The 14,033-nt window shown below is 39.3% G+C and overlaps 1 protein-coding gene across 1 annotated transcript in view; it reads left to right on the top strand.

Moving 5' to 3' along the window:
* SEPTIN14 (septin 14) overlaps positions 1-8,559 on the top strand; it is a 42,520-nt gene extending 33,961 nt beyond the window's left edge. The window contains exons 7-9 of the mRNA XM_021700440.2: positions 90-258; positions 3,250-3,382; positions 8,170-8,559. Coding sequence (XP_021556115.1) covers positions 90-258; positions 3,250-3,382; positions 8,170-8,349 — 482 coding nt within the window. The 3' untranslated portion in view covers positions 8,350-8,559. The remainder of the gene's footprint in view (positions 1-89; positions 259-3,249; positions 3,383-8,169) is intronic.
* Positions 8,560-14,033: the final 5,474 nt, after the last annotated feature.

Genomic DNA, 14,033 nt, shown 5'->3' with positions numbered 1-14,033 from the left:
TGTTTTTCATGCATACATTCACTCAGGAATACTTATTGTGTGCCAAGGATGGATAATGAGTGTTGTTGCTTTCTTATTTTTCTGCCTAGTGGAAAATGAAAATCACTGTGATTTTGTCAAGCTCCGGGATATGCTTCTTTGTATAAATACAGAAGACCTGAAAGAACAAACCCACATTCAGCACTATGAACGTTATAGGTGCTGCAAACTAAAGAAAATGGACTTTACTGATGTCAGCCCAGACAACAAGCCACTTAGGTGAGTGGAGGAGATCTTGTCAGAACAAGCTAATGGGTGATTTAGAAATCCCTTACAACCATGAGATTCAATCATTTGGGAATGAGAATAACTATACATTTCACATTCTGGGTCATCCTGAATTGTATGTTTTTTAATCATCAGACTTAGATGGATAGAGTTATTAGCAGCAATGTAATTCAAAGGCCCATTTATATACTCAAATATGAGTATTCAATATGTGTATATGCTGAAATGTGTATCCAAAAGAAAAATATTATTTTGTTTTTATTTTTGTATTTTATATGAAATAGATGTTCATGGAGGAGATTTTCAAATATTGGCAAAGACTGATAAAGGCTGGCAAAGGATATTGAGAAGGATGGCAAAGGACATTGAATGTTGGATGAAGGAAAGAGGAAAAGCAACAGTAACATTGTGGAAGTCAAGTGAAAATAGAGAGCAGGTGTATTTAGATATATTTAAGAGGAATAGGATTTGTACTGCAAAGGATGACAGTGTAGTATGATCCAGGTATATCGATTTTTTAGGTACTTTGAAGACAACCAAAATTGAACTGGCTATCTTAACTGAATTAAATTTTGAAAGATGCCTGACTTAATTTTTATAGTTTTATTTTGGGAGAAGAGATGGGCTTTTTAATAAAAATGTTGTGGAAACCAGATTTTTTTTTACTCTCAAAGTCAATTTAAAAAAATGAAGTATAGTTGATACCCAATATTACATTACTCTCAGATGTAGACATAATTATTTGATAACTTTATACATTATGCTATGCTCACTACAAGTGTAGCTACCATTTGTCACCATAGAACACTATTATAATACCACTGACTATATTTCCTATGCTGTACCTTTCATCCCCATGACTTATTTATACCATAACCAGAAGCCTGTACTTCCCGCTCCCTTTCGTCCATTTTGCCAATCTCCCATTACCTTTCCCTTTGGCAATCACCAGTTTGTTCTCTGTATTTATTCTTCTGTTTCTCCTTTTCTTGTTTGTTTGTTTATTCATTTGCTTTGTTTTTTAGATTCCACATATAAATGAAATTATATGGTATTTTTCTTTCTATGTCTAACATTTCCCTTAGCATAGTACTGTCTAGGTCCATTCATGTCACAAATAGCGAGATTCTTTTTTTAAGGTTGAGTAAAATTCTTTTCACACACACACACACACACACACACACACCCCCCACATCTTATTTATCCATTCATCTATTGATGGAAACTTAGGTTGCCTCCATATCTTGGCTATGGTAAATAATGCTGAAATAAACATAAAGATTCATATATTTTTTTCAAATTAGTGTTTTCATTTTCTTTGGGTAAATAAGCAGTAGTGGAATTACTAGAACCTATGATATTTCTATTTTTAATTTTTTAAGGAACCTCCATACTTTTTTCTACAGTGGCTGCACCAATTTACATTCCAGCCAACAGTGCATGAAGGTTCCTCTTTGCCACATCCTCATCAACATTTTTTTATTTTTGTCTTTTTGATTCTAGCAATTCTGACAGGTGTAAGATGATATCTCATTGTGGTTTGATTTGCATTTCCCTGATGATAGTAATGTTGAGCATTTTTTCATGTGTTTTTTGGCCATCTGTATATTTTCATTGGAAAAATCTCTATTCATGTTCTCTGCCCATTTTTTATCAGTTTTTTTTTTTAGTGTTGAGTCATATAAGTTCTTATATCTGATAAAAGATTAATAACCAAAATACATAAAGAACATTTGCAAATGTTTTTCTTTAAAGATTTTATTTATTTATTTGACAGAGAGAGAGCGATCACAAGCAGGGGGAGAGGCAGAGGGAGAGGGAGAAGTAGGCTCCCAGCTGAGCAGAGAGCCTGATGTGGGGCTCGATCGCAGGACCCTGGGATCATGACTTGAGCCGAAGGCAGATGCTTAACCATCTGAGCCACCCAGGCTTCCCTGCAAATGTTTTTTTTTCCCATTCAGTAGGTTACCTTTCCATTTTGTTGATGGTTTCCTCCACTGTACAAAAGGCTTTTATTTTGGTGTAGTCATAATAATTTATGTTTGCTTTCGTTTCTTTTGCTTTAGGAGACATAGCTAGAAAAATGTTGGTAGAAAATGTTGGCCAATGTCCAGGAGATTGCTGCTTGTTTTCTTCAGGAAGTTTTATGGTTTCAGGTTTCACATTTTGGTATTTAATTAATTTTGAGGTTCTTTTTATGTATGGTATAAGAAACTGGTCCAGTTTCATACTTTTGCATATAGCTGTTCAGTTTTCCAGTACCAATTATTGAAGAGACTGTCTTTCCCCCATTGTATATTCTTGCCTCCTTTGTCATAGATGAATTGACCACATAAACCTGGGTTTGTTTTTGGGCTCTCTACTATGTTCCATTTTTGTGCCAGTATTATACTATTATTATTATTATTATTAGGATGCCTGGCTTTATTTTATTTTTATTTTTTAAAGATTTTATTTATTTATTTATTTATCAGAGAGAGAGAGAGAGAGAGAGAGCACAAGCAGGGGGGAGTGGCAGGCCGAGGGAGAAGCAGGCTTCCTGTTGAGCAAGGAGCCTGATGTGGGACTCAATCCCAGAGCTCTAGGATCATGACCTGAGCCAAAGGCAGACACTTAACCAACTGACCCACCCAGGCATCCCTGCGTGGCTTTATTTTCAATAAGAACCTTATAAAGTGGAGGTTTCCCCAAATTTTATTATCAAAAGATGTGAAGAAGTGTGATATATTGAAAAGTGGTGGTAACAAGAAATCAGTAATATAATTGTTTCAAAATTCTAGTACTTTTTAGGCATACTGTCTATATATTCTTCAATACTACACCTTACTTTTTTTACATCTCATGATATAAAAATTTCTATTTCTATACATGAGGAAAATGTTGGTAAATGCCCTTACATGGGACTTATCATACAATATATATTTTTACAGGTTTATTTATATTACCATTTTAATATGAGAGTATTAAAATATTTTTTTATAGTTTTCAAGAGATCTATGAAACCAAAAGACAAAAGTTCTATGATCAATGTCAGAGGGAAGAAGAAGAACTGAAACAAAAGTTTATGCAGCGAGTAAAAGAGAAAGAAACAACATTTAAAGAATCTGAAAAAGAGGCAAGTATAGTAGTCTGGTATAATTTGTATTCACTTTTACGAGTATTATTAATTTTAAGGGTTTTTTTATTATGTTATGTTAATGACCATACATCATTAGTTTTTGATGTAGTGTTCCATGATTCATTGTTTGCATATAACACCCAGTGCTCCATTCAGTATGTGCCCTCTTTAATACCCATCACCAGGCTAACCCAACCCCCCACCCCATCCCCTCTAGAACCCTCAGTTTGTTTCTCAGCATCCATAGTCTCTCATGGTTCTTCTCCCCCTCCGATTTCCCCCCTTCATTCTTCCTTTCCTGCTATCTTCTTCTATTTCTTTTTAACATATAATGTATTATTTATTTCAGAGGTACAGGTCTGTGATTCAACAGTCTTACACAATTCACAGTGCTCACCATAGCACATACCCTCCCCAGTGTCTATCACCCAGCCACCCCATCCCTCCCACCCCCCACCACTCCAGCAACCCTCAGTTTGTTTCCTGAGATTAAGAATTCCTCCTATCAGTGAGGTAATATAATACATGTCTTCTCTGACTGACTTATTTCACTCAGCATAATACCCTCCAGTTCCATCCACGTCCTTGCAAATGGCAAGATTTCATTCCTTTTGTTGGCTGCATAATATCCATTGTATATATATACCACATCTTCTTTATCCATTCATCTGTTGTTGGACATCTTGGCTCTTTCCACAGTTTGACTATTGTGGACACGTACCCCTTCAGATCCCTACATTTGTATCTTTGGGGTAAATACCCAGTAGTACAATTGCTGGGTTGTATGCTAGCTCTATTTTCAACTTTTTGAGGACACTCCATACTGTTTTCCAGAGTGGCTGCACCAGCTTGCATTCCCACCAACAGTGTAGGAGGGTTCCCCTTTCTCTGCATCCCCGCCAACATCTGTCATTTCCTGACTTGTTAATTTTAGCCATTCTGACTGGTGTGAGGTGGTATCTCATTGAGGTTTTGATTTGGATTTCCCTGATGCAGAGCGATGTTGAGCACTTTTTCATGTGTCCATCCATGAATTGTTTAAGTTCTTCTTTGATTTCTTGGTTGACCCAAACATTCTTGAGCAGAGTGCTCTTTAGCTTCCAAGTGTTTGAATTTCTGCCAATTTTTTTCTTGTGATTGAGTTCCAGTTTTAAAACATTATGGGCTGAAAATATGCAGGGAATAAGCTCAGTCTTTTGGTATCTGTTGAGACCTGATTTGTGTCCCAGTGTGTGGTCTATTCTGGAGAAACTTCCATGTGCGCTTGAGAAGAATGCGTATTCAGTTGTTTTAGGGTGGAATGTTCTGTATATATCTTTGAGGTCCTTCTGATCCAGTGTGTCATTCAAAGCTCTTGTTTCATTGTAGATTTTCTGCTTAGATGATTTGTGTATTGCTGAGAGTGGAGTATTGAGGTCTCTTACAATTAACATATTGTTATCAATATGACTCTTTATTTTGGTTAACAGGTGGCTTATGTAGGTGGCTGCTCTCATGTTGGGGGCGTAGATATTTACAATTGTTAGATCCTCTTGTTGGATAGACCCTTTAAGAATGATGTAGTGTCGGGTGCCTGGGTGGCTCAGTTGGTTAAGCGACTGCCTTTGGCTCAAGTCATGATCCTGGAGTCCCGGGATCAAGTCCCACATCGGGCTCCCTGCTCAGCAGGGGGTCTGCTTCTCCCTCTGCCCTCTTCCCTCTCGTGCTCTCTGTCTCTCATTCTCTCTCTCTCAAATAAATAAATAAAATCTTTAAAAAAAATGATGTAGTGTCCTTCTGTGTCTCTAACTACAGTCTTTATTTTAAAATCTAATTTGTCTGATATAAGAATTGCTACCCCAGCTTTCTTTTGAAGTCCGCTGGCATGGAAGATGGATCTCCATCCCTTCACTTTCAGTCTGGATGTATCTTTAGGCTGTTCACATTGAGAGTGATTATTGAAAGATATGAATTTATTGTCATCATGTTGCCTGTGAAGACCCTGTTTTTACCCTGTAAATATCTGTTCTGTGTCACTCCTGGAGTCTTTCTCCTTTTATAGAACCCCCCCTTAATATTTCTGCAGGGCTGGCTTAGTGGTCACATATTCTTTCAGTTTCTGCCGGTCTTGGAAGCTCTGCGTCTCTCCATCCATTATAAATGACAGCCTTGCCAGATAATGTATTCTTGGCTTCATGTTCTTCTCGTTTAGTACCCTGAATATGTCTTGCCAGCCCCTTCTGGCTTGCCAGGTCTCTGTGGATAGGTCTGATGTTATCCTGATGTTCCTCTCTCTGTACATAAGGAATCTCTTCCCCCTAACTGCCCTTAAGATGGTCCTTGGTTCTAAGATTTGTGAGTTTTACTGTTACATGCCGGGGTGTTGGCCTGTTTTCCTTGATCTTGGGAGGGGTCCTCTCTGCCTCTAGGGCATGAATGTTTGTTTCATTCCCCAGATTAGGGGAGTTCTCAGCTACAATTTGCTCAAATATATGTTCTAGTCCCCCCTCTCTCTCTCCACCCCTCAGGTATTCCAATAATTCTGACATTGGAATGTTTGTTGGTGTCACTTATTTCTCTGATTCCATTTTCATGGTTTCTGAGTTGTTTTTCCCTGGCCTCCTCTTTTCCCTTTTTATTTATTAAATGGTCTTCCAGGTCACTAATTCGTTCTTCTGCCTCACTTACCCTAGCTGTTAGAATATCTAGATTAAATTGGATCTCATTGATAGCATTTTTAAGTTCTGCCAGTTCAGCTTTCATTTCTGCCCTTAGAGACTCTATGTTGCCATTAATCAATTTCTCCATTCTAGATATTGTGTTCACAACTGCTACCCTGAATTCCATCTCTGACATCTTGGTTATATCTGTAACCACTTGCAAATCTGTGCCATAAATCATAATCTCTGATCCTTTCCTATTTTGGGGGTTCCTCCTCCTAGTCATTCTGTTGATGGGTGGTTGAGGGAATATACAGAGTCCAAATTATTGACCACCATCAAAGTAAGATGTACGTGTTTTCTAGGGACCTTAGGGTTGCTGACCTCTTGTTTTCCCAGCCTATCTTTGGGGGAGGGCCCTGCTGTGCTCTTAGTCAGGCAACCCTGTTTAGGCAAAGTTGCCCTGCCCCTTGTGGGGGTGGATGGGCTCAGTGAAAACCGTTTTGGGGGGGCTTTTGTTCTCTGGCAGCTTTCCTTGGTGGCTTTCTGCATCTCTTCTGAGAGTCAGAGCAGAAAAGACCATTTCCAACCCTCTCCCTCAGAGCAGAGAGATCACAGTCTGTTCTTCAGTGAGCTCTCCAGGCCACACTATCTCCATTTCTGTCTGTGCTGCTATAAATTGCAGCATCCTGGGTTGTGCGCCCTTCAGCAGGGCTCCCAGTCCTTGCCTCCAGATCGGGGCATGGGGGCACGTCTCTGCCCTTTGTGCTTCTAAAACCACCAGCTGCCCCCAGTTTGCACACGCGGCCCCGCTGCTCAAGGTTTCAGTCCAGGGGACTGCCCTAAAGTCTTTTCCGTGCTGCTACTGGTCTGCGAGTCTGTGCCCTGTCCCCAGCCTGGGAGGTTATCAATCACCGGCAGTGTATGATCCTCACGGCTCCCTACCCCTTCCGTTTATCTTTGGATATGTGCCCGCGGAATGACGGCTCCCTGCTTCATACCTTGAAACCAACTCCTTGCAATATTCTGTTTGTAGAGATCCTGATATATCTTCTTACATCTCAGGCTGATTTCGTGGGTGTTCAGAGTGGTCTGGTAGATATCCAGCTTAATTCCTGGGACCGGTTGGAATAGGTTCCCCTACTCCTCCGCCATCTTTTTTGGGAAAAACTTCACCTAGGAATTTCTAAAAGCAGTGATACTCAGGTTTCCACTCCAGATAGTCGGATGCAACTGATCTGTGTGCAACCTGTGCATTGGGAGACTTGCAAGCTTACTGAATGATTCTAATGGTCATCTAGAGTTGAGAACCACTAGTATGACAACGTGCTTGTGTTCTTCACAGCCCTATATAAGCCAGCTAATTAATATTGTGGCAGTTTAAGCACCCAGTTGTTTTTTTTTTTTTTCAAAATGTTAAACTGAAGATAAGGGTCCTATGTATTTTTATGCCACAGTAGACATAGCTTTAAAAATCATATGTCCTCTGATGCATACAAGCAATGCTTATGTTGAATAAAGTCATGCTAAAGACCCAGGCCTTTCTCTAATGGAAACTCTAGGTGATATTGTTTCCTTTTTATGGTTAGTTAAGCTCATTTTAAGTCCCACAGATAAAATAAGATCTCAGAAGCAAATAAAAAGTAACTGAATGAGATTTTTGTTTCTTCCTATAATTATGCTAATATTACTTAACAAGGAAATTATCAGACTTTCTTTCAAAATGCTTTTATGAATTAAAATGTCAGGAAATATTTTATAATCCATGTCATATTTTAATGTATGTAATTTTAGTGGACTTGGATATATTAAATTTTACTCAAAGAGATTTATGGGAAAATGTAGAGTTATGGGAAAATGTGGAGTTAAAAATATATACCTCATTAGGAAAAATTTCTACAATTAAGTGTTTTTCATAACTTTGTGTTTTATTACATTTGGTTCAATGGGGACACATTTAAAATTAAAAGAAAGAAATTCTATATCTGATTTTTTACTTTAAATATGAAATTTTGAAACTGTCATTAAGATCAAGCTCTACTTTGATGTAGGCTATGTTTGATAACCAGTAGAAAAGACAAGCATGTCCCTGGGAATGTGCCACCATAGGGTACTTTGAGTCATAACTGCACATTTGTTTCACAGCTACAGGAAAAGTTTGAGCATCTTAAAAGAGCCCAACAAGAGGAGACCATGAAACTTGAGGAGGAGAGAAGACAACTGGAAGAAGAAATAATAGATTTTTATAAAATGAAGGCTGTTTCTGAAACCTTACAGACTCAAGTGTGCACCAATATAAAGAAGGAGAAAGAGCGTAAGAAATAGCCTTCTTTTATCTTTCTGTGTATGGTAGAACCCTATCATTCTCTATCTTCCTGTGAGATGATCTTTATAGTACTTAAGTGAACTAATTTTTAAAATTTGTTTTCTTATTGTATATATTCCCCAACTAGAATGTTAACTCCTCAAGAGCAGGTACCCTGACCATCTTGTTAGATTCTATATCCTCAGTGTTTATAATAAAGACTAGCACAGAGTTTCCACTCAATAAATATTTGCTAAAATGAAAAAAAAAGTCAAAGGAATATATAGCACAGTGTAAATAGTGTTCATTAGCTGTGGGATTTTATTTTTACCATAACTCCAGATGCACTTCCAGTGTACATTTTTAAATATATCTAAATATAAGTAGGGGATTTATTTTAAAAAAACAAAAAGAACTAGGGGATTCATTCATGAGCCATAGGTATAAAATATGGTATAAAAAGCTAATCTTAGGAGAAAGGAGTTAAGATGGTGAAGAAGTAGTGGGATTCTGGGCTTTCCTTGTCCCCCAAACACAGCTGTATTGAGGTCAGGTCACTTGGAACACCCAGGAAATCGATCTGAGGATTGGAAGAAGGGTCTCCATAGTTGGAGGCAGGTGTGAGGTACATAGAAGTGAATTGGGGGAGAGAAAAGTTGCTGTGCTGCAGAGGGGAGGGAACACTTTCCACAGAGAGAGAAAAGGGAGAGTAGGAGAGAGGGGTTGAGAGAGTGAGGTGTCGGGTTCGCACAAGAAGAAAATCTCTTGGACCAAGACTGAGGAGCTGGGGGAACTGAGTGGCTCAGGTTTTTCTGCAGTGTGTGGAGCTCATGCTCAGAGATTTTGAAAGCACATAACTTTTGTAGAAGCAGAACTATACCATGCACTCCTGGAGAGAAGGGGGGCTCTGGCCTGGGAGTGCACACAGAGTGGTATAGGGATCAATCACCAGGGTGGTACCAGGAGAGATTGTTCCCCTTTCTGGAGTACATTTGGAAGAGGGTATATTGCCTCTCCAAGGACAAAAGACCCTGCAGGCACCAGCAAATGGCCTTTCATAGGTAGGGGACAAAGGTGAGGGCAGGGGATGGATAAACTGGTTGCTCATTTTCGAAGTGAATATACCATAGATTCTGAGCACTGCAAAGGCAGGGGACTGTTTTTCTGGGGCAAAGGGCACTAGTAACAGCACAGCCAGTCTCTAATCCAGAGGAGGGAGTGGATCCCAGTGGTCAGCTCCTTAAAGATTTGGAGTTTTGAATCCCCACCCTGCCAAAGATAAAATACAGTTAAGCTGGGCACTGGGTGTGCTAACAGCCTTCGCTCTTCTGTGAGGGCTTCCAGAATAGGAGGGTGTGTGAGATCCCCTGTCTAGAGGGGGGTGTCACAATTTTACCCCCACTACCAACCCAGTCAGACATCAGAGAGCGACACAGTGGCCCCCAGTGGAGGTGGGAGCTGCTTACATCAAACTCCATACAACCCACCCCCCACCCCGTTCTTGGCAACTGTTGTTGTTGTTCTTGTTTTAACAAGGGCAAGATTGACTCTGAGCTAGCACAGCAGGCCTGTCCCCCAGGAGAGCAAAACAGGCAGCAGGCCACATGCATCAAGTCTACTAATCATAGAGAGCTTCAAAGCATCCCCTTCAGTTCTGGTGGAAATAGGATCAGGCTGTTTTTGTTTTTGTTTTTTTACTTATTCTTTCTTTTACTTTTTTCTTTTTCCATTGGAATTAGGCTTATAGATTTTTGTTTGCTTGTTCGTTTGTTTTTTCATTTCCTTTTCTCTTTTTTCTCTGGATCAGGGTTCTTTTTTTTTCTTTTTCTTTACCTTTTTCTTTATAATCAGGGTAATAGTTTTTTTAAATTTTTATTTATTTATTTATTTATTTTTTAAAAGATTTTATTTATTTATTTGAGAGAGAGAGAATGAGAGACAGAGAGCATGAGAGGGAAGAGGGTCAGAGGGAGAAACAGACTCCCCGCTGAGCAGGAAGCCCGATGCGGGACTCAATCCCGGGACTCCAGGGTCATGACCTGAGCCGAAGGCAGTCGCCCAACCAACTGAGCCACCCAGGCGCCCAATTTTTATTTATTAGTCACCATACAGTACATCATTAGTTTTTGATGTAGTGTTCAATGATTCATTATTTGCATGTAACACCCAGTGCTCATTACAACACGTGCCCTCCTTAATACCCATCACTGGGCTCACCCCTCCCCTCCCCCCTCCCCTCTGAAACCCTCAGATTGTTTCCCAGAGTCCATAGTCTCTCATGGTTCGTCTCACCCTCTAATTTCCCCCCTTCAGTTTTCCCTTCCTTCCCCTAATGTCCTCCATGCTATTCCTTATGCTCTACATATGAGTGAAACCATATGATAATTGTCTTTCTCTGCTTGACTTATAATCCCCTCCAGTTCCATCCATGTCAATGCAAATGGTGGGTGTTCATCCTTTTGGATGGCTGAGTGATATTCCATTGTATAAATGAACTACATCTTTATCCATTCATCTGTTGAAGGGCATCTCAGTTCCTTCCAAAGTTTGGCTCTTGTGGACATTGCTGCTATGAACATTGGGGTGCAAGTGCCCATTCTTTTCACTACATCTGTATATTTGGGGTAAATACCGTAGAGCAATAGCTGGGTAGTAGGGTATCTCTATTTTTAATTTTTTGAGGAAACTCTATACTGTTTTCCAGAGTGGCTGCACCAGCTTGCATTCCTACCAACAGTGTAAGAGGGTTCCCCTTTCTCCACATCCTCGCCAGCATTTGTTGTTTCTTGCCTTGTTAAATTTTGCCATTCTAACTGGTATGAGGTGGTATCTCAGTGTGGTTTTGATTTGAATTTCCCTGATGGCTAATGATGTTGAGCATTTTTTCATGTGTCTGTTAGCCATTTTATGTCTTCTTTGGAGAAGTGTCTGTTCATGTCACCTGCCCATTTTTTGACTTGATTATTTGTTTGTTGGGTGTTGAGTTTGAGAAGTTCTTTATAGATATTGGATACCAGCCTTTATCTGTCATGTCATTTGCAAATATCTTCTCCCATTCCGTGGGTTGCTTCTTAGTTTTGTTGACAGTTTCCTTTGCTGTGCAGAAGCTTTTTATCTTGATGAAGTCCCAAAATTCATTTTTTGCTTTTTTTCCCTTGCCTTTGGACACGTGTCTAGAAAGAAGTTGCTGCCTATGTTCTCCTCTAGGATTTGATGCATTCCTGTCTCACACTGAGGTCTTTCATCCATTTTGAGTTTATCTTTGTGTATGATGTAAGAGAATGGTCCAGTTTGATTTTTCTGTATATAGCTGTCCAGTTTTCCTAGCACTATTTAAAGAAGAGACTGTCTTTTTTCCATTGGATATTTTTTCCTGATTTGTCGAAGATTAGATGACCATAGAGTTGAGGGTCAATTTATGGACGCTCTTTTTTTTTTTTTATAGAATAAACTTTATATTCACTTTTTATTTTATTTATTTATATTTTAAAATTTTATTTTATTATGTTATGTTAGTCACCATACAATACATCATTAGTTTTTGATGTAGTGATCCACGATTCATTGTTTTCGTATAACACCCAGTGCTCCATGCAGTACATGCCCTCCTTAATACCCATCACCTGGCTAACACATTCCCCCACCCCCCTCCCCTCTAAAACCCTCGTTTGTTTCTCAGAGTCCATAGTCTCTCATGGTTTATCTCTCCCTCCAATTTCCCGCCCTTCATTATTCCCTTCCTTCTCCTAATGTCCTCCATGCTACTCCTTATGTTCCACAAATATGATAATTGACTTTCTCTGCTTGACTTATTTCACTTAGCATAATCTCCTCCAGTCCCCTCCATGTTGATGTAAAACCATGTTGACGTAAAAGTTGTGTATTCATCCTTTCTGAAACCATTGTATATATAGACCACATCTTCTTTATCCATTCATCTGTTGAAGGGCATCTCAGCTCTTTCCACAGTTTGGCTATTGTGCACATTACTGCTATGAACATTGGGGTGCATATGGCCTTTTTTTCACTACTTCTGTGTCTTTGGGGTAAATACCCAGTAGTGCAATTGCTGGGTCATGGTGTAGCTCTATTTTTAATTTTCTGAGGCACCTCCACACTGTTTTCCAAAGTGGCTGTACTAACTTGCATTCCCACCAACAGTGTAAGAGGGTTCCCCTTTCTCCACAACCTCTCCAACATTTGTTGTTTCTTTCCCTATCCATTTTTGCCATTCTAACTGGTGTAAGGTGGTATCTCAATGTGGTTTTGATTTGAATTTCCCTGATGGCTAATGATGAACATTTTTTCATGTGTCTGTTAGCCATTTTATGTCTTCTTTGGAGAAGTGTCTGTTCATGTCTTCTGCCCATTTTTTGACTTGATTATTTGGTTTTTTGGGTGTTGAGTTTGAGAAGTTCTTTATAGATCTTGGATACCAGCCCTTTATCTGTAGTGTCATTTGCAAATACCTTCTCCCATTCTGTGGGTTGCCTCTTTGTTTTGTTGACTGTTTCCTTTGCTGTGCAGAAGCTTTTTATCTTGATGAAGTCCCAAAAGTTCATTTTTGCTTTTGTTTCACTAGCTTTGGAGGTGAATCTTGAAAGAAGTTGCTGTGGCCGATGTCAAAGTGGTTACTGCCTATGTTCTCCTCTAGGATTTTGATGGATTCCTGTCTCATATTGGGGTCTTTCATCCATTTTGAGTTTATCTTTGTGAATGGTGTTAGAGAATGGTCGAGTTTCATTCTTCTCTATATAGCTGTCCAATTTTCCCAGCACCATTTATTGAAGAGACTGTCTTTTTTCCATTGCATATTTTTTCCTGCTTTGTCAAAGATTAGTTGACCATAGAGTTGAGGGTCCATTTCTGGACACTCTTTCTTTCTTTTTTTTTTTTTAGAATAAACTTTATATTCTTTTTTTTTTTAATTAACATATACTGTATTATTTGTTTCAGGGGTACAGGTCTGTGATTCATCAGTCTTACACAATTCACAGCACTCACTATAGCACATACCCTTACCAATGTCCATCACCCAGCCACCCCATCCCTCCCACTCCCCTCCACTCCAGCAACCCTCAGTTTGTTTCCTGAGATTAAGAGTCTTTTATGGTTTATTTCCCTCTCTGGTTTCATCTTATTTCATTTTTCCCTCCCTTCCCCTATGATCCTCTGTCTTGTTTCTCAAATTCCTCCTATCAGTGAGATCATACGATACTTGTCTTTCTCTGATTGACTTATTTCGCTTAGCATAATACCCTCTAGTTCCAGCCATGTAATTGAAAATGGCAAGATTTCATTTTTTTGATGGCTGCATAATATTCCACTGTATGTATGTGTGTATATGTGTATCACATCTTTATCCATTCATCTGTTGATGGACAGCTAGGCTCTTTCCATAGTTTGGCTATTGTCGACATTGCTGCTATAAACATTGGGGTGCACCTGCCCCTTTGGATCACAATATCTGTATCTTTGATGTAAATACCCAGTAGTGCTAGTGCTGGGTCATAGGGAATCTCTATTTTCAGCTTTTTGAGGAACGTCTACTGTTTTCCACAGTGGCTGTACCAGCTTGCATTCCCACCAACAGTGTAGGAGGGTTCCCCTTTTTCTGCATCCTTGCCAACATCTGTCGTTTCCTGACATGTTAATTTTAGCCATTCTGACTGGTGTGAGGTGGTATCTCATTAAGGTTTTCATT

The sequence above is a fragment of the Neomonachus schauinslandi genome, chromosome 5 (genome assembly GCF_002201575.2).
Source record: "Neomonachus schauinslandi chromosome 5, ASM220157v2, whole genome shotgun sequence".
Taxonomy (NCBI): Eukaryota; Metazoa; Chordata; class Mammalia; order Carnivora; family Phocidae; genus Neomonachus; species Neomonachus schauinslandi.
The sequence above is the reverse complement of the archived record's forward strand: the minus strand, read 5'-3'. Positions and strand labels throughout refer to the sequence as shown.